Source organism: Colossoma macropomum, unplaced genomic scaffold, assembly GCF_904425465.1.
Source record: "Colossoma macropomum unplaced genomic scaffold, Colossoma_macropomum, whole genome shotgun sequence".
NCBI classification, from domain to species: Eukaryota; Metazoa; Chordata; class Actinopteri; order Characiformes; family Serrasalmidae; genus Colossoma; species Colossoma macropomum.
In genome coordinates, this window is record NW_023494792.1 from 36590786 (window position 1) to 36615908 (window position 25123).

A 25123-nucleotide genomic window follows, 5' to 3' on the forward strand; every position below is an offset into this window, starting at 1 on the left:
TATGTCCATGATCAATGTACTTGACTGAAAAACCTTGCTATTTCAAATAGCTTGGCTAATCAACCATCCAAGATAGGCCAGCTAAATCAGCTTTTTTCCTGTTCTGAGAGTTGCACAGGAGAATGTTTTTATGTTTGTGGTTATGACTTTTAGGAATATCATGGTTTCTGTGAAATAGAACTCATTTATTGTATGGTATAAAATCTAGCTGTATTCGATTCACAGCATGTATTATCTCATAAAAAAATTTATATTATCATGCATATCGTGACTTCCCTAATGGTGGTGTATTTTGTGAAAGACTGGTTCTGTCCCTTTAAATTAGTGTTCTTTTGAAAGCAAAGAGCCTCTGTTGGGTTAAAATGTGCCCCGCCATGGACCACTATACTCCACAATACTCTCTCTCTCACACGCATACACAGTCCCCCACCTCCTCACAGGCCAGCGTGGCCTCTAATGTAGCGGCCCATGACGCACATTCTCGGAGAAGCCTTTTAATGATTAACTGGCACAGCACTTAAAAATGCATGCTGGCACTGAAGACGTAGTATAGCATAGCTTGTTGTGGGCCAAAGTCACTACCCCACTACCTCACAGCTCTCAAGTTATGTACATGTGCTACAACATCTTAGCAAACACTGAGAGATGTTTATTAAAGCCCCTTCATTAAATCAGGCCCTTATGTAGGTCACACAGTACTGTGCTGTGATCCTAAACAGACCGCTGCTAGTAATCCGGCTGCATAGCCTCCGTCGACAGTCGCGCTTTTAACTCCAGGATGAATTTAAGGTGATTTTTTGGCAGTCAGAGTGAAGAAAAACACGAACGAGTTTGGTTCCTCGTGCACTGTTTTATCTGTCATCTCCCCAGCTGTGTCAACAGCGACATCTCGGAATAAGACAGGATGAAAAGTAAGGTAAGATTCGGGCTCCGGCGCACCCGAAGTCTCCAGTAATCATAACACAATTTGCAGAAGGTCGCAGAAAGCCCATGCTCTGCTTTCACATTACGAATAAAGGCCCATTTGGGTGTCAGCTTTGGCTGCAGCTCGCATATGGAAGTGAGAAAAGCAGGTAACGCTAGCCAAGACCTCAGTGGTAGGAAGCGCATTTTAAAGTCTGATCTATAATAATACACTTTCCCCAACTTCCAGAGGAATTTTATTTCTACATTTTCCAGGTCATCACATTTTTTTCTTTCCTGAGTGCCAGGTAAACAGTGCCAAGAGAAGGTTTACTTCCCTGGTTTGTCAGTTGTAAACAGCAAAAGTTTTGAGGCATTATACGTATTATGCTTGAATGGCTTTCTCCCATGCTTTTTACACCCTCTGAATAACCTCTTTCACCAGTGTTTCTCTAACCTTCACACTGGAATGTATTTCCTAAGCTTTTTCAATCAAGCTGGAAGTGTTTGCATAATGAGGTCCTAATAGCAGCCTGTTTGAGTTAAGAATCTAAATAAAGCATGGTTAAGATTCTCAGTGTTCTTTATTCCACAGCTGTTGAAAAATACAGTAACACTGCAGTTCTTGATACATTCAGAAGGAGTAAATTCAAGTCAACATTTATTTATATTGTGCTTTTTACAGCAAGCATTGTCACAAAACAGCTTTACAGAAAACAGCTTCACATTAGCAAGCCAAGGGTGACAATGGCAAGAAAAACTCCCTAAGAGCAAGAGGAAGACACTTTGAGTGGAACCAAGACTCAAAAGGGGAAACCATCCTCCTTTGGTTTACACAGGATAGCAAAACTAGAGAAACATGAATAAGAATAAGACAAAGAATTTTGACAATTTAAAAATGGTGAATATAGAAAGAAGAAAAATGAGCATGTGGATAAAAGTATTTAGTATTTACCAATGATAACCATGGGATAACAACGGAATAGGGAGCATGCCATTTGCTAGCTTAACAACACAGAAGAGGAGACATTCTGTCTTTTTGACACTCCAGCAGCAGTCACTCCCTTTCATGTGCTCCGATTTGAGTCTTTATCCTCTAAACTTGCTTAATCAAACCTGTGTTATGATGTATGAAACGTTTAGCATGCTTGCCAAGCTAATGATAGCCTGCTTATCCCGCTTATCTAACAACGGCTTCTGGTGCTAAAAAGGACAGTGGTTTGTAAAGCTGTGGCATGCCAAGTTATGGCTACCTACTTCTAGGACAGTTCTGCTCAGTTTATTAGATAGATGAATATCAATTTGAACTCTGAATTATAGTAACATAGTTCACATAAATACCAAACCATATCATAATAAACAATCCAAGACAAGTTAACCCTTTAAAAACACATATTAGGGTGCATGGGCTCTTTAGCTGAATTCACTAATTAGAAGAGGTGCCTAGATACTTTTGTACAATTAGTGTACCTTTCTAAGGAAAGAGCACTAATATGTTATATACCTTTAGGGTATATAGTCCAGTAACATGCGTTCAAAATAACATTCATTTAGAACTTTTGGCCAAAATGCAGCACATATTCTGAGCTGTTCTGTTACGTAGAACAAATAGATTGGATTGGACTTCTCGCATATACCTGCACCTTGTATATTACAGCCACTGGATAGTCCACAAAAGAGCAAAAACATGGGGACATGTGCCCCATGTGCATCAGATGACACACCCAATCTAACAGCCTGCATTCAACAGCAGCTGACAGTACTTCAAACTGGATTTGTATCAGTGAGTTAAACCACGGAAACATTTTCTGTTTTTTTCCCCATTTTATGCACACATGTATGATTCTGAGTTTTATAACTGATTGATTATTAAAAGTTGACAGACTCATGTGTCAGAGTGCATTGACATCTCATCTCATGATTGGCCTTTTTAGTCTCTCAACACACACTACTCGCATGTTTAAAATTCTGTGGTTTTAAACACATCTCCCTTCACTGGACACTTGTTTGGAACAGGTTAGCAGTAGTAATACTACTGCAAAATGAATAGATGTTTGTACACACCCGCTTGGTGTGTCTCATGCTCGCCTATGGTAACTTGGCTATCACTGCCAATGTAAAGAGTGAGGCTTGGACGGAGGATGCACGTGCAAAGTTCAGTGTTTCCCACAGGTCTGAAATAAACCTGAAGTGGAGCATAGAGGCACAGGGTGACGGTATTCTAATATATCATTGCTGTCAGAACAAAAGCCTGTTTCTCCAATTTTGTTGTTTCTTTTTTGTTTTGCATGATTTGAAAATTATTACACGTCATTACACTTATTGCAAATAAAATATGATTACATTATTTACATTGATGATTACATTTTTACATTGATAGAAGAACATTTTTTACTTTTTTGGAGATAGTAGGTTTTTTTCTGACAATATACAAATAACCAAACTCATTTCAGTGTCGTTTTTTACATGTCTTCAAATTTGTTAAATGTCTACAAATAAGGCCTGTATGTTTTCTTTCTGATACATGCTTCTGCAGAGGGTGTAGCATTGAACCACAGAAACACAAACAGTTAATATTGCATCTTATGCAATGCAAAGTGTTTATAAATAACTAATTATAATTAAATTACATTAACAATATAAAAAAGTAGAATTTGATAGACTAGGATAACGTGGTGCTTGCAAATTGTTAAGATGGGACAAAATATATTCCGGTGGCTGTAAATGGGGGGATAGCCAATGTGTGGAAACGGTGAAGTTGTTTCATTGGGGCTTATTCAATAAACTATAATGAAAATATATAATAAAATTCCTAGAATACACAGCAGACCATTGCAGTGCACATAGACAGGAGTAATGGCACTTACAAAGTCCAACTCATCAAATCTGGCCCTATCATTGGGAGATCGCAAGTTTGATCCCCATTGATGCCACAGCCATCTGTGGCCAGGAGTCAAAGAAAGCAAAATTGGCCTTGTTTTCTCTGGGTGGGTAGGATGGTCCTCCCTCTCCAGTCAGTCAGTGTGGGCATCTGTTAGCTGACATAACAGAATTGGCAGTTAGTGTTCTCCCCAAAGCGTTGTGCTCTCCAATGATGCTGTGTTAGCTGCAGTTTAAAAAGTTCCCCTGGTGCTTCATGTCTCGGAGGAAGCACATGCTAGCCTTCATCCCTCTTAGCTTGTTAGCACCATGTAATTGGGGGAGGACTTAGCTAGTGGGTAGAATTGGCAATGACTAAAACTGAGGAGAAAAAAAATGGAAATAAAACAGGGAGACCAGAAATTGAATTTTGGAGAAAACAAGAGAAACTAGGAAGAACTCCTCAAAAACTTGAGGGTAAGAGCAAAAGAAAGAGCAAGACACTTTGCCAGGAACAGAGAAAGAATGGAAGAACTTATATACACAGAGTAAATAGGCCAAAATATTACAAATAAGATAAGAGCTAGAATGAGGCAGAGCGACAATGGGAACTCCTGGATATAAAACAAAACAAAAGTGGGATTTTTTGTCTCTGTAAACTAAAATTATAAGAGACTTCTGGCATTTAACCTCAGAATCTCTCTGCCATTGCGGAAGTCTGGATGTCAGGTTGTCCCAGTGTGGGTGAATGGAATTTGTCCCATGGTGCCATATGTGGAGCAAATCTGCCTGAAATATTAATACTGCTGTTGGGAGTAAAAAGGAAAAATGCACTTTGACAAAGAGTCATACATTTTGTGCACGTTCTTTTCTCCCATGCTACAGTTCTGTAATTTGAATTGAAAACTCTCTTTGATCAGCAGACTAGGGCTATGGTTAATCAGTTAGACACAGTTACTCAAAAAAAAAAAATTGTCAGTGATTATTTGGCAGTATGCAGGAGAAGGCACTAGAACCTAACCAATGTATTGGGGTGGTTGGTATCAGCCTTTATTGACAGCCTGCAGATTTAGCAATACCAATATTGTTGATAATATGCTAATAATCAGTGACTTTTTGGGGGCTGTAGCTTCAGCAGGATTCAAACGTGATAGTCGAACAATAGCGCAAAACAAATTTGCCTACTGAGAGCCTAGCTAGCAAGTGCTACGCTTAAAGTCACCACCTGTTTACTTTTATCACAGCAAGACAAACTGTACTGGTAAACACAAAACACCAAAAAGTAAAATCTGTCATTACAAATGAAAGATCCATTACAATTAAATGTTTCTTATTTTCTAATTTTAGCATTTGCACCTACATATCTACCATGTTTTATAAGACATTCATTTCCTTTAACAGGAAACTTTCACACAATTTTCAATCTTTATTAGTGAGGCTAAGTATCCACTGTTGATTAACATTAGCTAACTTAGCTAGATGGCTTTTATACACTTTAACTCTTTTCATGCCTAGTTTTTGGGCAAAAAATTAACAAACACACACATACACACACATTTTTTAACCTGCTTATCCTTCTGGGTTGCGGGGGGAGTTGGAGCCTATCCTAGTAGTCATTGGGTGACGGTCAAGAAACACCCTGGACAGGTCGCCAGTCCATCGCAGGGCGCAAAGCATTAACATTTCTGGTTAATTGTAGTGCATGCTGACACTGATTAACGTAGTTAAGATTGCTGTAAAAAGTTACTAAAAGAAAAGAATCTAAAAATATGTCTAATCTTGTGCTAGCTTGCTCGCTAGCTTAACAGCTACTTGAATTATTGAAAGTTCAGGTATTGTTCAATGCTTTGTCCACATAGCTAAGTTAATACTATACTGTACCCAACATTATAATATAGTTGTAATCTTTTTAACAACACATTTGAATTTATCACTATTTTTAAAAAGTAGCTAGGTACTCTCTCTCATGATGAAGGAGCAGTTTTCTTCTCTAATCTTATTTGGCTGGTGCACTCTCTGCTGCGGAGTAACAGGTAAACTACCCAGCATGCAACACATGCTTGGAAATACAGAAAAGTGATAGTGAAATGCAGATATGGAAAAACTCAGTTTAAATCATGCAGAAGAATAATCTGTTAAAAAGGGACATTTTATTACACTTTATTGATCCACTTACAACAGTGCCATGCTCAAGGACAACCAGGTGTACCTATTCACAGCTTTTTGGTAGCTGGCTTTTTAGTTTACGTTATTTCGGTCCACGTTATTGGCTGAATTCTTGTCCAAATAATATTTCTCTTTTGTTCCCTTGCAACGGATTATCAGCCACTCGTCGTCTGTCTCACTTTAACATGTACTTCCTCCATTATATTTCTAGCCAATTACTGTATCTTTTTAAGCTGCTACTCATAATATGTTACAGGACAGACGAGGCTGCATTTAAGGAGAGCTTTAACTACTCTACTGTATAATGACCTAACAGCTGCTTACAGTTGACTGGGATTGCTCTGTGTAGACAATGAGAAAATAAAACGTTTCTCTAGTCCCCTGAACATGACCATTTGTACTCCTGACAACAGATGAAAGAAGAAAGATCTCAACTCTGCACTCTGTAAAATAATGTGTTAGCTAGTTGAGCTTCTTAGGAGCGCTTTGCAGTCTGAAACTTGATTGAAGAGTGATAAAGAGTGATATATTATTGCTTGTCCAACTGTACTGCAACTGATCACTGAAAAGTCTTCAAAAGCAAACTAAAATAGACAACAGCATTAACCTTCTGATAGAGTTACAGCAAAAGCTTTGCCTAAGACTGTAAGACTATTGGCATACAATTGGAATCTGTAGGTGTGTGAACTGAAAATATATACTGATTCTCTTTCAACAGCGCTTACGGCGGAGTTTGCCTCCTGGGCTTCTGCGACGCATTTCCTCTTCATGGACGACTACCACCTCTGCCACGGGGCTTCCCACCATTGAGCCTGGCCCCGTGAGGCGAGACCACAGTGCCAGCATCAAACCCGTCCATGACAGTCCCTCCAGCAGGTACTACATTAAGTACTTTTCATCTTTTATGATACAATACAAAGACAAAGGTCTGTGGCCACTCCTCCTAATCATTGAGTTCAGATGTTTCAGTCACACTCATTGCTAACAGGTGTATAAAATCAAGCACTTAGCCATGCAATGTCCATAGACAAAGACTGGTAGTAGAATGGGTCATGCTGAAAAGCTCAGAGACTTCTATCGTTCAATGCCACTTTTGCAACATATCAGCTCACAAAATTCCATGCTTTATGTCAGGGGTGCCCATACTTTTGTGGCTTGAGATCTACTTTTTCCAGTGGACAGGTCATCATGATCTATCCCATTATTCTCATCCTTTTTTAAAAGCTTTGAAACTTTTTAATGTATTTAGTGTGGTATATATTTATATTCAGCATTACAGGGCAAACAAAATTGCCCCTAGGTGAGTGTGTGTGTGTGTGAATGTGTATGTCTGTCTGTCTGCCCTGCGATGGACTGGCGACCTGTCCAGGGTGTATCCTGCCTTCCGCCCAATGACAGCTGGGATAGGCTCCAGCACCCCACCGCGACCCAGAAGGATAAGCGGTTTAGATGATGTATGTATGTATTACAGGGCAAACAACGTAAAAATCACACCAGCCTTGTTCTGATGATTTGCACTGAATGATGTCAGCCAGTTTGTGTAGCCTGGAGCACTTTTTTCTTCCCTTTTACTTCACTTTTAGCTGGGAATTCATCATCATAGTTTCTGTGTATAGTTTGAAAATGCCCTTTGACGTTCCCCTTCTTTGGAAGTGCGATGGCTACTTGGCAAATCAAGCAGATGCATTTGTAGTTTGACATTGTAAAAAATAGTCCTCCTGCTGTGCATGCAGGAGGTATGTTTTCAGTTTCTTTGTGCTTGGTCTTGCATTCATCGTCTGAAAGAGTCTGTGTAGGTTACAGAAGTAAAATGCAAAAATGGCGCTACACGAACTGGCCACCGATAAATGAAAACTTTCTAGATTGATAAAGAGGCAAACTCACAGCAGTGCTTTTAGGTGGCTGTGGCATAGCTGTGGTTCCAAGCAGTAAATTAAAGAGACAGTGGCCACATTTCGCATCAGTTAATCATGTTGACCTGCCTGCCACCAGAAGCAGTGAGAAAGTATTGAAATGCGATAGCCTGTTTGAATGAGGCGCAATCTACCAATGTGCACTGTGCGATCGACTGGTCGATCCCGATCGATGTGTTGGGCACCCCTGCTTTATGTGATCTGGTGAACTGTAAGAGCTATTTCTCTGAAATGGAAACTTCTAGGAGAAACTTCAGCTCAGCCATGAAGCAGAAGGCCGCTCAAACTCACAAAGTGGGGCTACGTACTGCATAGTGACAACAGTAAAGTTTGGTGGAGGAGGGAGAATGGTCTGGGTCTGTTTTTCAGGGTTTAAGCTAGGCCGCTTAGTTCAAGTGAAGGGTAATGTTGCAGCATACAAAGACATTCAAGCATATGCTTCTAACATTGTGGCAACAGTTTGGGGAAGGCCTTTTCCTGTTCTTTACCTGACTGGAGTTGTTTAAGCTGCAAAGGGTGGGCAACTCCTCACAGTTTTGGAATGGTATGTCCGACAAGCTTGTACAGGTGTGATGATCAGGTGTCCACATATTTTTGGCCATATAGTGTATGTTACCTGCTGTTTAGGTTATTTTATGAATGGGTCTTCTAAGTCTAGATGAGGAGTTTGGTTAGTAAATCTTATTGACTCCTTTGGATTATTATTAACAGAAATAACAATATAAGCTTGCCTTAAAAACAAAGTGGTAAATGGTGACAAACATGAAAACAACCATATTGGCTTACAGTTTTGCTGCCAACAGGTGACAACTGTGAGTATGACTTGTAAAACAGCAAGGCAACATGGCTATTTGTACAATCAGGGTGAGTGTACAGCCACTCTGTTTTATTAATTAATTTTATTCATAAACAGGGTATAACAGCACTTCAGTTAATTTGTTCTGAGAATCCACCTGATAATCTCAACTTACTAAAGTGTTCTGGCTTCATTTGGGGTCTGGCTCAGGAGTTACTAATAATTTTCTCCCAGAAAACTCATTGTCTGGTAATAAAGGAGCTCGTGAGCTTGAGCAGCTTATCCTTGTGATGCATATAGCTAAATCATCTTGCGGGTGTTAGTGTGCAAACAAGAGCACATACAGTGGTATGCAAAAGTTTAAACACCCTCAGACAAATTAGATGTTTTCTTGATTTTCTAAGTGAAAATAAGTTAACACATTATGTACAGGGAACAAACTTAAAAATTACATTTCTTTCTGCAAATTTTACTCTACAGTTTATTTTTATTTTTTATTTTTCCCCCAATATGTTAAATTCAGGAAATAAACAGTAATTGAGCACTAAAAGCAGAAGTGTGTTTTCTGTAGAGGATGTGTTTTTAATTTTTTTTTCTTAGAAAATGTTATTGGACCAGAGGTGCCCAAACTTTTGCATATGACTGGTAATGTGTACTTTAACAAAACTTTGTTATATACATGCATGATGAAATACCGGTGTAAAATTCTAGACATCATTCTAGGTTCTAGACTTCTCCTGGAGCTGCTTCAGACAGTTAGGATCCAGAACAGGCTGTCATCCTTCACACATTGAGACTGGATAATACTATCAGTCTGATTATTTGCTTTCATGTCTTGCATTACTGCTCTTGGTCGCTTCACATGAGATGCATTATGTTACAGTTTACTTCATATGCACAGGACACTTTGTTCTGTGCACACTGTCTGCAGTATTGACAATGTAACCCACTGCTAAGGGCTACTACTGTTAAAAGTGTTCACTGATGACAAGACATATACATACACTATAGCAATCCACACCAAACCTTGTCTTTATGTACGCTGCTTTGCGCACAGGGGCACAGTCATGTTGGAACATGAAAGAGCCTTCCCCAAACTGTTGCCACACAGCATATAATTGCCTAAAAATGTCTTTGTATGATGTAGCTTTAACATTATCCTTCACTTTGATCTGCTTTACAGTTGGCACTGTGCATTCCAGTAGTAGGTAGCGTTCTCCTGGCATCCACCAAACTCAGATTCATCCATCAGACTTCCAGATAGTGAAGCGTGTTGCATGACTCCAGAGAAGACGTTTCCACTGCTCCACTGCTTTACACCACTCCAGTCAACGCTTGGTATTGCACATTGTGAGCTTAGGCTTGTGAGCTGATGCTTGGCTATAAAAAATCCATTTCATGAAGCTCCCAATGCACAATTCCTGTGCTGATGTTGTTTTCAGAGGCAATTTGTAACTCTCTAGTGAGTGATGCAACACAGTATAAGTAATTTGTACACACTATGTGCTTCAGCACTCGGCAGCCCCACTCAGTTAGTTCCCGTGGTTTAACACTTCGAGTTGTTGTTTGCTTCAACACACTTCCATTTCAAAATAATAGCATGAACAGTTGAGCGGGTAAAATCTAGCAGGACTGAAATTTCACAAGCTGTGGCAAAGGTGGCATCCTGTGACAGTGCCACGTTTAAAGTCACTGAGCTCTTCAGTATGACTCATTCTGTTGCCAGAGTTTGTCTATGGAGATTGCATTGCTATGTGCTTTATACACCTGTTACCAATGAAATCAAATTTAGAAGGGGTGTCCACATATTTCTGGCCATATAGTGTGCATAAAATCATTGCTTTTTAATAGTAAGAGTTTTTATTTCCCCCTTTCCGTCGTTTACTGTTTAGTCTCTCTGTTGTTCTGAAACTAATAGTGATGTAGTGTATTATACAATGTTTTGTATGGTTTGTGTTTACTGTATTTATACCTAAACTGTTTGTACTGTTGTGTGTAGCTGTTTTATGTTAAATATAATTTGCATATAATAATACTATGTAACTGTATTTCTCACCTACATTGGCTGCCCAGTATTGTCTCAAAAAATTAAGGAAAAATGGGGTTTTACATGATCTGGGTCCTTTGAAGTTACAGGCAAAGATAAGAGTATTCTGGGCATTAGAGGCAGGTAAAAATCAGAATGGTCACTCCGGATGTTTTCCTCTGTTTTGTAGTATGGTGAATGATTCCAGGAACAGCTCTGTCTTGCTCGCTGTCTCCAAATCTAGGTCCATGTCTGCCTCCTTCGCCACCTCGGCCCCCAACTACCTCTACAGCAAAGGCAGGCGAGGTACTGTATCTCTATGTGTGTTTTGTGTAGGGCTGTTTCTATTGATTATATGAGTAATCCTGTAGTCTACTGCTATTTTTTTGATTTATTGAGCAATTACACTTAAAAATAAAGGACTAACAATAAAAATAGACTTAATAAAAAAAGAAGACCTTAGAAATAATGTATTGAAAAAAGATAAACATGGAAGACTTAAAGCACCTAAAATATATAGAAACACTTTGCTAAAAAATATAAAGACATATAAATGGGTATGGCTAATAGGCTTTGTTTTTTACCATGAGAGAGACCAGTAGGAGAATTTTAAAAGCATGCATATTGCCAAATAATCATTGCTGATAATTTAACCTCTTTTTGCAGTAGCCATAAAATGATATTTCAACCTGTTTTGGAGGTCCCTCAGAGCAACCTTGATTTTTATTGAATTATATTTTGAAGTAAAGTATTTAATTTTAATATATTAATAAAAATACCCAACAAGTCAATTTCTATTGTCATTCACTATGAAACCTGCAGAAAGGGGTTAAATCAATTATTATTAAAATCAAATTTAATCAAATTATCATGACAGCCGTAGTTGTGAGTTTGTTTGAGTGTATTTGTGAATTTTGTGTATTTATGACATTAGTTTAATTGGATCAACAGGCTACCCTCCCTTTAGCATCTCGCCCATGGTCTCCCCGTGTCACTCGCCTCCAGTCCAGGGAACCCCAGTCAACAGCCCCACCACTAAAGCCCCCTCAGTGGACCTGCCTGACCCTCGAGCACTTCAGGGCAACTGCCCCTCACCACGGACCCCTCACCGAGCCTTAACCCACAGTCAAAGCGCACCTTCTTCCAGCACCACACATTGGATACCCCCACCCCTCTGTAGCAGGTAAGACCAGCAGGTGGAGCATGACCTGTCTATTTTTTGCCATTAGAAGGAGCCCATCACATGCCATGAAAATATACTTTTTGTGGCTAATGGCTAGAGATATAAAATTTCCAATCAAAACTGAAAATTTATTGGAAAAGTATTTGATTTTGAAGAACAGCTGTGATCACTTCATGCTTTTTTCCTGTTTTTATTACGATATGGTTATGATTTAATTTCTTTACTCTAATTTTGTAATTAGTTATTGGCCTAAAAATAATTTTAAATGGCCCAAATCCTTCATTTTTCTTTTATTTTATTTTTCCATTTTTGTTGTTTTATGTACCAAAAGCAGCCATAATTAATTCATTTTTACCTTTATGATTTTCCACACTCTCTTCATCCTTTGGAGTTAAACAGGCTGTTTTTGTTACTGTCCTTTTAAGACTGGTATATGTAAATATGTTTGGCGGGTGGGGTTAAACTTCTGTTGTTTGAAAAGGTGGAGCTACACTGCTGCAGGCTGAATTGGTGGTATTCCCTTTTAAGCAGCCTGAAAACTGAGATCTTTACCTTTATGTTTCCGAACATGTTTGGCCGCACGTGCAGGTTTTCATCAAGCGCTGGGTTAGCTGAATGCTTTTCTTTCTTTAGGTACTAAATTGATAGCCATATGCAAAAGTTTGGGTGCCTCTGGTCAGTTTACGCGTTCTTTACTGCGATTAACTTCTGTACATACCACATTTTATGTTTTCCAACATGGTAAATTCAGCAAATAAACAGTAACTGTGCATTAAAATGTGCAGAAGTGCCCAAAACTTTGCTGTTGTGTGTCCTGCATTTGTTATCAAATATCTTTAAGGTGTATGAATGCATTTTTACCAAGCAGTTCTTCTACTTCTTTTCTCAGAGTTTTGCATTTTGCAGGTTGTAGCACGGTTACTGCTGAGTTTTATGAATCTGGCCCTTTGTGTCCAAACATTAACAGATCAGCTGCAGCTGCATGACTCTCTCTCCTCTCATCTCCCTCCATCTCTCCTTCTTTCTCTCTTTCGTTATTTTATCCCTCTTGCACCTCTGTGCGTAGGCACGAATGTCACATTGCCCTTGGCCTGTAATGAATTTCAAGCACAGAGGAGCCGCTCGATTAGGTTATGTCTGCCCTGCTGATTCACATTGCAATACTAAACAGCAGTGACAAAGCCTAGTACATAGATAGAAGGGGCATGAGCCACCAGGGGGCCCCACGAGTAGACTGTAGACTTTGTTTTTAACCATGCTTCAGGCTGTCGCAGGGGGCCCCCTTGTGGTTGTAGAACAGAGAATGCAACTTGAAAGGTACCCAAGCTACAAAATGTGCTGCGACAACATGAGAAGTTAAAGGAGGATGAAGTGCACATATTCATCTTTAGCTCAGAACATGAGTGAAAATGAACACTAAGTAGTGGCATTTAGGCTTTTTGTCAGTTTTCTTGCTCCCACTATTACACTTGTTAAAATAAAGGTTACCTTAGTGGTTAGGGATGAGCATTTTAACTTTTATCTGCTACTGTAATGATACTATCTGCTTGCACTTCTATGATATTTGCAAGAACCAGATGTTCAAACCATTTGATGCCTCTACAAGCTACCTCACAGAAACTGCTACAAGCTACCACACATTTTTTTACACTAGCTTTGTGATGAGATTTTGGTCTAAACATTTTATCCTAACATTTTATTTTTCTCTCTGAGCTCCACTTATAACATTTGTGTGGTTATGTGCCAAAAACCTAATTCATTTTTACATGACCATTTTCCAAACTCTCTTTATCCCTTAGAATTAAACAGGCTGTTTTTGTTACTGTGCCTGGCATAAGTAAAAGAGCTCGGTTCTCATTCTCTGTCCTGTATTAAAACACTTCTTATAATTTTATTATGAGTAGGTTGGGCTAAACTGTTGTAGAGTGAATGGGTGGGGCTAAACTGCTATAGGCTGAGTAGGTGGATATATGTAAATGCACTGGTTTGATGACATTACAAAATAATGAATTCAAAGTTAAACATATTAAAAAAAAAACATCAGATGTTCCTTGCTGATGTCATGTTTTTTTGCTGTTAAACTTATATACAATATACAGTAATAGAGCATTAAAATATGCAATAGTGTGTTCTCTCTGTAGAAGATATGTTAACTTATTTTCACTTAGAAAATCAACAAAACATGTAATTTATTGTTATTGGTTATTGGTTATGGTTATTGTTTCTGCTCTGCCTCGTCTCAAAGTCTATAACATAGACAGTGTGCAGGGTAGTGGGCGGGGTAGGGTCAGGGTTCCCTGCATTCTTAATACATTTAGGGATGCTCCTGTAGCATTTCTATTAGCTTCTTGGGCATAACAATGATATATAAAAATATTTAACAATGTATTATTCAACATAGATGGTTGTTTTGTGTTTTAATTTATAACTTTAGGGGTACCTTAATGTTTTTGTTATTCCAGTAGCAATGTATATGTACTATCATGTTATGCTCCCATGCAGCTGCGGAAGGCCGTATAGCAAAATGTGGCATGGGGAGGGCTCTACAGACAAAGGTGACAAAACACAACCGTCAGGTAAGAATATTTTGTTGTTGTAGTTGTTGTTGTTAAAAGTTTTCTCAAGTCCATTACTATGGAACCCCATAATTATCACTGCAAGTGCAAATATTCTGAAGTAATACCTGGTATATTTCCTCATGAGATTTAATTATTTAGCCCGCTTTGCCTGTTAGATTGTCTGAGTCTTAGTAGCATCAAAGGTATGTTTGTATATACACTATTGTTCAAAAGTTTAGAATCAATGTTTTTTTAATAAAATAAATCCCAAGGGATTGCGGATAAATATGTAAAATTATTGTAATATGCTATTCCTCTGCGTCTTCACAGATTTTATATAGTTTGTAGAAAACTGAGAATCTGAAAAAAAAGCAATGATAGATGTGTCCAGAATGATGAACGGTGCTGTAGATGATTTAAAAATGAAAACACTGTAGAACATCTACAAGGAAGTTCTAATAAAATTCAGATACTTGACAGAAAATGATACTAAATAAACAATTGCATTATATCATGGTATCATTTCAAAGTATTCCCAAAATACTTTAAATATTGAGTAAAAGATCGAAAAATGCCTTTTGGTATGTTGTTTTATAACATTTAAATCTACATGATAAGTTATTGTTGAATATTAAAGAGCAAAAATGATTGACAAATGATTCTAAACTTTTGAACAGAAGTGTGTTTGTCGTTGTATTTTATGACATTTTAGCAGCTATATTGGTCGAATTCCATTGATAGGGTTTTTTCATTAGCATCAAGTTTTAGCATTAAGCGTTATTTTTTTAAATACCACAATAGTTTCTTATTTTGGAAAAGTATCTTTATGTGGTGCTTTTAAATGTGTGAGTTTTAGGTGCTTTGCTAACAGCCCATGTAATGCCATCTCTAATTCTACTAAACTTTGCAAGATTCTTACAGTTCTATTTATAATTGTATTCATTTAGCCAATGCTCTTATTCAGAACATCTTACAAAATCACTGATGCAATTAGTTTTACATTTTAAAACTCTAATTAAAGCCAAAACAGATTTTTATTGTTTTGTTTGAGTTATAGTTGGTAATGACAAAAAGAAACTAAGAACTAATCTGTCCTCGAATATTTTCGACTCTACTGTACTAGGACCTTTTATTGACTTACGCCATAACGGTTATTAATAGTCCTTCCTTTTTCTTCTAAATTATCATCTTATTTATCATAATTTTGATCTTTTGCTGAAATATTTATAACATGCCGATCAGACTAGGAATTTTAGTAACACAGTGGAAATGAAAAAACAATCCACTGTAATACACAACTGATTCTCTATACTGCATATGTGACATATTATTATCACTGTTTAGTTTTTAGCTTTTTCCACCTGATGTTGGTCCCACCCCCAACTTGTCAGACCAAATTTGCACCCCTGTGTATAAAGACAAAAACTGCAGTTTATTTCATTCTATTGCAAAGAACGAACACGGATGTTAAGCAGAGAACACAGTGAATCTGCATAAGAAGCAATAATAGAACAAATGCATAGTGTGGTGTTAATCATGCATGCTTGAGATCTTTCCTTTTCACTGTTTTTGTTGTCATCTTGTGGCTAAAGTCTAACAAACTTGTTTTGTGCTTTTATCAGCAAGCAGTTAACAGGTGTGACAGTTTGGTAATAGGAAGTGTACCCATTTGGTAACAGTGTTCTGTATAAAGAGTTATATAGAGTTAGCTGCTGTACTAATATACATACTTTGTAGTAGTCTCGTTTGACTTGTGATCAAATTCATGATGTTTGATAACAAAGGATTCATGAGTAACAGCTTTTTTTGCTACCGTGGAGCCACTGTAAACAAAGTGGTTCACAGTGGTCTACAAAACTTTCAAAGCTCATTCAGAGAACAATGTGCAACACTTGTTATTGAAACAAAATGGTAATAATGTAGACCTGCAGCTGTTTATCTGTCAGTGACTGAGGATCATTCAAGGCACTCAAGAGTTATAGCTGGTTAGCCCACATAGCTTGTTCACAAAGTAATTACCATCTAGTGGCACTCAAATCTGTTTGCTCTTTCAGAAGCATGCAGGAAACAAGCATACAAAGTTTGCTAAGTGCTAAGTGAACAAGCACACGAGTTATAGCAGCTGTCAACAACAGGCACAACATTTGATAGGCGCTTCACGGATTGATTATTTTGAAAGTTCAACATATTTTTGTTGGTTATTAATGGGCACTTTCCGTGCTCAGGCTGACTATCTTTGAGATTTTGAATTGTGCAGATTGGTTAAGAATTGGCAGAAGTAGATGAGAGTAAACAAGGCAGTTCAGGACTTATTTACAAACATATGAGGCATTAGACTGAAGTTTTAAGAACTTGGAATCAGGAGCATTTAGATAACTCTGGAAAAATAGTGAATAATGTCTGTAGCTTTTCTGTTTTGCCATTTTCTGATCAATTAGATGATCTGGTGTTGGCGTCTTCTGACTATGACAGCACCTATGAGACCAATCACAGTGACAGCAGCGATTTTGCACAGAATGAGGAGGATGGAGAGGCTCAAAGAAAGCCGTATGACACGCAAGACTCGTGCGGAACATTCCAAGCAGAGGCTTTGGTTCTGCACCCCTTAATACCACCAGAGGTGACCTTTCTGATAATTTGTAGTTTCAGGACCAGATTTATTGAAAGAGGCACTAATTACACTTTGCGCTTGTGGGGGTGGCCAGTTTAGTGACTTATCTACTAAGAAGTTCTACGCAAATGAACAAAGGACGTTTGACTAATTTGCTTTTTGTATGGAAGCCGATTTCCTGTAGACAAAAGAAACCATATACAACCCCAATCATGAACACGTTGAGACAGTAAGTGAAATGCTAGTAAGAAGAAGGTTGACTTTTTGAACATTACGCAGTGTTCCTGGTCTTAAATTGCTCCTCTACCAACTAAGGTAAACATTAATTGTCTTGTGCTTGTGCTGTTTTGGTTCAGATACAAGTCAAAGGAAATTACTGCTTTCTGTTTTTATTTGCATTTCTCTACTGTCCCAACTTTTTTTGGTATTGGGCTTGTACTACTGCACTAAGTAGTATGTAAAAAAAAGTACACCACCATTTGATGCACATTCATTAGAGTAGTATGTACAGTTTAGAAGTAGTGGTTTGGGATGCAAACCCCAGGTTGGAATAATGGCTTATTTTCATGAGATTTTGACATAGTAGGTCAAAATAATCACTTATAATTATTTTAAGAAAATTAAAAATGATTACAACAGAATGTTGTTATTTGTTTTGTACATTGTGCACATTTCAGCAGCAGTGATCCTGCCGGTGAACATGAGAAATCTAATTGAATTAATCATTATTCTAGAAATATTGAATAATTTCTGATTGTTTTCCAGTTGATGTATACATATATGATTTGACAAGACTCAGAACATTTTCCTTCTTTTTTCAGGATAAGCCCATTCTGGCCCCCGAACCACTGATGATGGAGGGTCTGGAGGGTCTTATGAGTCAGATCAACAATTGGAATTTCCCAATTTTTAACCTGGTGGAGAAAACGTATGGCAAGTGCGGTCGCATCTTAAGTCAGGTAAGGTACACAATAGAGGTACACTGCCATCTAATGGACATAAAGACAATGTTCCCTCGAACAAATCTAATTTTATATATATAGTGCCATGAAAATTTCCTCTATTTTTATTTTATATTTGTCACACTAAATGATTTCAGATCACCATATAAAGTGTAAAATAAGGCAAGGAGAACATGAATAAACACAAAACACAGTTTTTAAATTATTATATAATTTATTGAAGGATAAAATCAGCAACAACTGCAACCAGATGCTTCTTATAACTGGAGATCAGTCTTTCACATCGCTCTAGAGGCGTTTTGGTCCACTCTTCTTTGCAGATTTCCTTTAATTCAGAGTTATGTTAATTCAGAGTGCTTTCAAACATGAACTGCCTGTATAAGGTGCTTCCATAGCATCTCAATGGGTCTCACGTTAAGACTTTGACTAGGTCACTCCCTTAATTTTGTTTCTTTTGTGACATTCAGAGGTGGACTTGCTTATGTGCATCCTATCATTGTCTTGCTGCATAACCCATTCACGCTTGAGCTGCAGATCATGGACTAACAAAATCACCTGAAGAATTTTCTGATAGAGAGGAGAAGCAGCAAAGGATCTCCACATCACACTATCACCACCATGTTTGACTCCTGGTGTGATATTGTTATTGTGGAATGCTGTGAGCTTTATGCTAGGTGTCTTTCACTTCTGACTTTTTTCCACTTTGATCAGTCCACAGAACATTTTTCCTGAAGGCTCAGGGGTCATCAAGATGTTTTTTGGCAAATGTGAGATAAGCCTTTATGTTCCTCTTGGTTAGCAGAGGTTTTCACTTGGCAGCTCTCCCATATATACAGTTTTTGTCTTTTTCTACTATTGGAATCATGAATGCTGATATTTGTGGGACAAGCAAGGCCTGCAGTTCCTTTGATGTTCGTCTGGGATCTCCTGGGTGAGTTGTTCCAGTGCTCTTGATGGAATTCTGGTAGGCCAGCCACTTCTGGGAAGATTCAATACTGTTCCAAGTTTTCTTCATTTGGAGATAACAGCTCTCACTGTGGTTCGCTGGAGTCCCAGAGCTTTAGAAATAGATTTGTAACCTTTTCCAGACCAATATATTTTTCTCTTTCTTTCTCATCTCTTTGAGTTTGAATTTCTTTTGATCGAAGGATTTTGTGCTGGTTCTTGAGGCCTTCTAGTCTACCTCACATAGCTGGAAAAGTTCTATTTAAGTGAAGTCTAGATTCAACAAGCCTGGCCCTAATCAAGCCTAGGTGTCTCTAGGTTAATTGATGCCAGTTATTATGGAGGAGCAGATTTGCCAAATTGAAAAATACATAAAATTAAAAATAAATGACTTAGCAAATTAATATATGAAGTAGAATTGCTATTAATTAATATATGTAGAATTAATATATGAAACGAATAGTGATGATAAATCTAAAAATAAATAAATATACATAATTAATATATTAATAATTAAAATCTTACATAAATTAATGTCTGCATTTATTTGTCTATTTAGTAATTTCCCCTTCTCACTAATTTTTGTATTTATTTTTTTATTATTTGCTTCTTTATTAACATTTTTTCTGTTTTTCTATTAATTTATTTTATTAATTATTTCTATAACTATTAATTTCTCTATTTATTTATTTCTCTATTTATTTCTGTATTTCCTTGTCCTTATGCTAATAAAGGGGCTGTCAGTCAATGATGTCACAGCGTCTTAATATTCCTATTGGTTGATCGATTGTACATGTCTTGCTCTCTCAGCGGTAACTAAGGACAAGACAGTACATTCATGGCTTCTTACAGCAGCAGACAGTCAGAGATCTGAGACTCTCGGCTGATCTGGCTGAAAATGCAGGTCCGGGTTATTGACTCTTCCGTGTGGACACTGTGGGGACAGTTTTTTCCATTTTACTGCCTCTGCTGATACAGAGGTCGACCAGTAGTGTTCAGAACTTTGGAGGAGGTGGTTCATCGTCTTTTTCTGTAAAATTCAGATCACTTAGACATCAAATAAATAAATGAATACATGAATCAATGAATAAAGCAAACATTTGTTAAAAATATAGATATGGAAAAAATATATAAAAATGGCCTTAATAAAACAATCAATAATACAGAAATAAATGAATTGAGAAATCTATAACTGCAGAAAAAGGAAATATGTGTATAATTGCAATCACAATAAGCAATATATATTTTTTTATTATTTTTTTTTATTTAATTTACTGAGCCATTTATTTTTTAATTTTATTTATTTTTCAATTTGGCAAATCTGGTCCTCCATAGTTATCAACTAAATTTGGTTAAAGAAATGAAACAATCTTTTAAAGAACTGCTTTTCTTAGTGTTTACACCGGTTGTCTTTGTCTTACATTAATTTGCTGGCACTAGATCAAAATATAGAGCCATAAAAGAGCTAACTTTTGTAAAAGACAAAATTGATCTTAAATAAATACAGATTTTTGGTGAATGCATATGTTTGCATTTTGACTTATGTATTGCATACTACCATATGCTGAAAACCAACTGATCGCAGTAGTATACACATTTACTCCTGAATCTAATGTACCTTTTTTGGAATGGGATTTTTACCCAATTTTCTTGTCAGTATACACAAAACACAATCTGGGAAAGTGACACCTAGCATCTTGCTGAGTGATGGAGGGAGAAGGAGAACCATCCTTCCCACCCAGAGAACGCAAGGCCAGTTATGCTCTCTGGCTGTCCAGAGTGGGGCCGGTTTTCAGACTGAGAGTAGAGTCTACTCAGTGTACACCAGCCCACCTTGGTCTCTCCTGCCAGACATGCAGTGTTGCCTTCATGCTAAAGGAATTTTTCCAACGTGCGCATTTTCATCTTCTTTGTGTCTTACTAATATTTCCTGTTTATATGTAATATTGAAATAATAAAGCTGGCTAGAGCTTCTTATATGTCATATATCATATCATATCTTAAATGTGACATGGTCATGAAAGTTAGTGCTAGCTAAGTAAGTTAAGTTCAGCATTTCTTAATGCCCACCTGCTCCAAAATGTCCTCCTCGTCCTCCTCCTTAAGACAGTTCTTGTCTTCTTGGTGCTAACTTTTTTCACAGTTCTTGCCGATGCAGCCCATCTTCATGTGATTCACATATAAAAAAATGCTGCGTTGGTAATGCAAAAAAGTACTCAACTCTGAACTGAACTCGGTGGCGCACTGCCTATTGTGTCAGTCAGTACCAGATCCACACCATGGTGCTGAATTTGATACAGTTATGTTTTGAGGCTGATATTAGCATCTTATTTGAATTTCCACTCCACCTTAAACCCCTTTATATTTAACATTCTGAGCATTCTTGTGCTTATATGTGTGTGTTCAAAGATTATCTGTGGGTCTGTGGCATCACTGTGGATCTAACTAGGGCCAACGCTTAGGTGGTTGCAGCACTTTTGTGCCTTCTTTTAAAGCAGTCAGAACTTATTCTGCAGCCTGCTGTACCACATATATGGTCCTGAGAAGTGTGTATTCAGAGATTCCCTCTTTACACAGTACAGAATCTCAAGGATCTGTTTTTTTTCCCTGTGGAACTTGTTTTGCTTGTGAGAACTAAGGCATTTGTAGCAATGTTGCATGAAAGGAATATATTAGATCAAGTGTATCCCATGTGGAGTACATCAATAAGACAAATATTTACAACAATGAACTATATAAAAAGTCAGTGGAATTACTCTTTAGGGACAGCAACAGTTCTGTGTCCAGTTAAGGATAACACATTTTGTGTTGGAACACAAAAGGTGTGTTGTTATTTAGCACATCATTTTTGAGAGTGTACATATTTTGTAACTTTTGTATGATGACAGGGAGTTTTTGTTCCTATCTAATGGTAGGTTCTCATGACTTGGCCATGTGACTTTGTTACATTACATTTATGTGACAAATATTGTGTTAAGTGTTTATGCTCTGAAAAAGGTGGTGTGACCAAAATGTTTAAGCAGTTTTTTTTTGCATTATGTCTTCTTATTAAAGATCTCACTTAACCCTATTTTTTTTACCATTCTGGTTTTGTTTTTGAATTGTGTGTTATGTGTGTCTTTGATTGTATGCTGCAGGTCTCTTACAGGCTGTTTGAAGATACTGGTCTCTTTGAAACCTTCAAGATTCCAGTGAGGGAATTTATGAATTACTTCCATGCCTTGGAAAATGGTTACAGGGACATCCCATGTAAGTTAGACAAGGCAATAAAGGAACTTGCATGAAACCTGTTCTGTTTACATGCAGCTGAGAAAAAGGCAGTGAAGGGCCATATTTTAAAACTGATACACTTTTTTGGTTAACACCACAGTTCCAGCAGCAGGGGTGTGTGTAGGCTTGTGTACATAAAAGTCACACATCTGTTGCTTGTCTTCATATGCCAAACCATTAGACTGCCTCCTAGTGGCTGGGTTTAGTAGCATATTCTATCTTCCTTTCCAGATCATAACAGGATCCATGCTACAGACGTCCTTCATGCCGTTTGGTATCTAACCACGCAGGCTGTGCCTGGCTTGCCTACACTGGGCCACAACTCTGGATCAGTCAGTGAGTCAGGTAAGAATATTTACCACTTTGACTGTGATGTGATGCTGTAGATGCTTTTTATGTCAGTGTAGGACAATTTTCCCTGCTCATAAATCATAGCTGAGAGTACTCAGTTGTAATGCTTGCACTTATCAAGCTATATATTCTAATTATCCTTCCTTTCACCATGTAGACTCTGTCAGTGGGATTACTCATGGTCACATGGGTTACGTGTTCTCTAAAACCTACCCACAAATGGAGGATGGCTATGGCTGTCTCTCAGGGCTCATTCCTGCCCTGGAGCTGATGGCCCTGTATGTGGCAGCAGCCATGCATGATTATGACCATCCTGGTAGAACCAATGCCTTCCTGGTGGCTACCAGTGCTCCGCAGGTAGGACAGCTTAACAAATGAAACCACCAATAGATATATGAACAAGAACATTGCAGAAACCCTTTTCTGTTGAACAAAAACATACAGGCAGAATATTGTGTTTATTAAATGGTTATTGAACACATATCAATTTCAAAATCGAAAAGCTGAGAACTTGTAAGGAAGGAAATTATATTTGGCGACAGGGGACTGAAGACTGAAATTTAAAGGGCCCCATATGGTGGAACACCAAATTTTCTTTACTTTGTGTCGTAAAATAACTTGATGTAGTATGAAAATACTTTTGAAGTTTCAAAACATATCATTCAGTCCCCTGTCCAGGTCATATATGGAAACTAAACTGCAAAAACAGCTTATTCCAAATTCATTATTCATTGTCATGAAAAGCCGTAATATGTGCGTGTCCACCTATTCAGCCTATAACAATTTAACCCCCCCAAAACATACTGAAGTTATAAGGAGTGTTTCGGTCAGGACTGCTTTTTGAATAAGGCACAAAACAGAATAATTAGAGCAGAAGTAATTTACACGCATCACTCTTAAAGGCACAGAAACAAAAAGCAGCCCATTTAATTCGAAGGGATAAAGAGAGGTTGGACCTTGTGTAAAAATGAAAAATGACTGTTTTTTGGTACATTAAACCAAACAAATGTCAGAGAAAACTCTAATACATGTAGATGTAGAAATGTAGGATATGGGCTTTAAAGACTTCAGTAGAATAGTCTAGAATGAGTTTTTTCCCTTGACGGGTTCTTTTCTCTGCCATATTGGTGGTCTGTTAGCATATATGAAGAGCACTACATTAACAGTGAGCACGTCTTGCCTCTGAAGTTAATGTGACATCTCAAAGCCTTTTGCCCACAACAAAAAAAAAAAATAGGTGGATGCTACTATGAATTCACCTACAAAGACAATCTGATGCCATTTACTGTTTCCATGACAACCATTTCTGTAATTCACGTGATCCAGTGAAGCCTATACATTGACCTGTAAGGATAAGGTCTTCAGATAGCTGTTCTTTATACACCAAAATAATTTTGAATATTACATCACATCACAGAATAGTTAAACACAAGAAGAGAATGCTAACCACTCAATTTGGCATATGTTAAATGTCTGCAATAGGCTTGCGGCTAACATCACTATAAATTGACAGGGAAAATAGAAAAAGTGCCCTTCCTTCTAAACAACAGTGACAGTGGGGCCAGTTGACCTTGAATGACTTCGGCATTGTGTCTCAAGTTTGATTCGTTTCCACCTGATTACACCACTTGGAGCTCTTTAATTCCCGGTGATCTGACACGGGATGATTATTGAACTCCAGCAAGGAACGTTTCTCAGACCCAAAACATTAGCTACATTAAATGGGGCAGGAGACAGCACTTTAGTTCTAGTTAGGGGAGACAAATACAAGCTTATTACACAATAAGGCCAAAGTATGTGGACCATCACACCTGTATGAGCTTATTAGACATCCCATTACAAAACCATGGGCATTAATATGAATTTGCCTGACTTGTGTAGGCGGTGCTGTACAATGACCGTTCAGTTCTGGAGAATCACCATGCTGCCTCTGCCTGGAATCTCTTCATGTCTCGGTCTGAGTACAACTTCCTGGCCAACCTGGACCACGTAGAGTTCAAGCGCTTCCGTTTTCTGGTGATTGAAGCCATCCTGGCCACAGACCTGAAGAAGCACTTTGACTTTTTGGCAGAATTCAACGCTAAGGTGACAAATTACCTTACCTCACTACAGATCCTTATCCTAAAAAAAATGTTCAACTTAAAGGTAACCTTATCATTTTAATACAGGTGGGGCATGAAGGTTGCTCAGGTATCGACTGGTCAAACGAGAATGACCGACTCCTGGTGTGCCAGATGTGTATCAAGCTAGCGGACATTAATGGGCCACTGAAGCACAAAGATCTTCATCTTCAATGGACGGAGGGCATTGTGAATGAATTCTATGAACAGGTGTGCAATGCCTGAATAATATGTAGTAGAATAATAGTATTTTCCTTTGTGTTGCTGTCATGTATGCACTGTTCAGTAAGAGTATTGTTTCCTGTACCTGTCACAGAACTTTAATACTGACTGAAAGCTTAGCGACTGTGCCTCAGGTTCCCAGTAACAGCCTGTGTGATTGGTGGAATAATACAAATGTAAATCCTCAGCGACCGGTTGGCGCCTATGTAATGCTGACCCTGAGTGGCTGCAGAGAAAC

The 25123-nt window shown here is 37.9% G+C and overlaps 1 protein-coding gene across 2 annotated transcripts in view; it reads left to right on the forward strand.

The window, feature by feature from the left end:
- pde3a (phosphodiesterase 3A, cGMP-inhibited) overlaps positions 1–25123 on the forward strand; it is a 53638-nt gene that overhangs the window by 21667 nt on the left and 6848 nt on the right. For both annotated transcript variants that reach the window (XM_036577026.1, XM_036577027.1), the window contains exons 4-14: positions 6647–6804; positions 10854–10969; positions 11615–11846; positions 14349–14422; positions 16843–17024; positions 17837–17974; positions 22060–22171; positions 22424–22537; positions 22701–22900; positions 24425–24628; positions 24712–24873. In XM_036577026.1, coding sequence (XP_036432919.1) covers positions 6647–6804; positions 10854–10969; positions 11615–11846; positions 14349–14422; positions 16843–17024; positions 17837–17974; positions 22060–22171; positions 22424–22537; positions 22701–22900; positions 24425–24628; positions 24712–24873 — 1692 coding nt within the window. The remainder of the gene's footprint in view (positions 1–6646; positions 6805–10853; positions 10970–11614; positions 11847–14348; positions 14423–16842; positions 17025–17836; positions 17975–22059; positions 22172–22423; positions 22538–22700; positions 22901–24424; positions 24629–24711; positions 24874–25123) is intronic.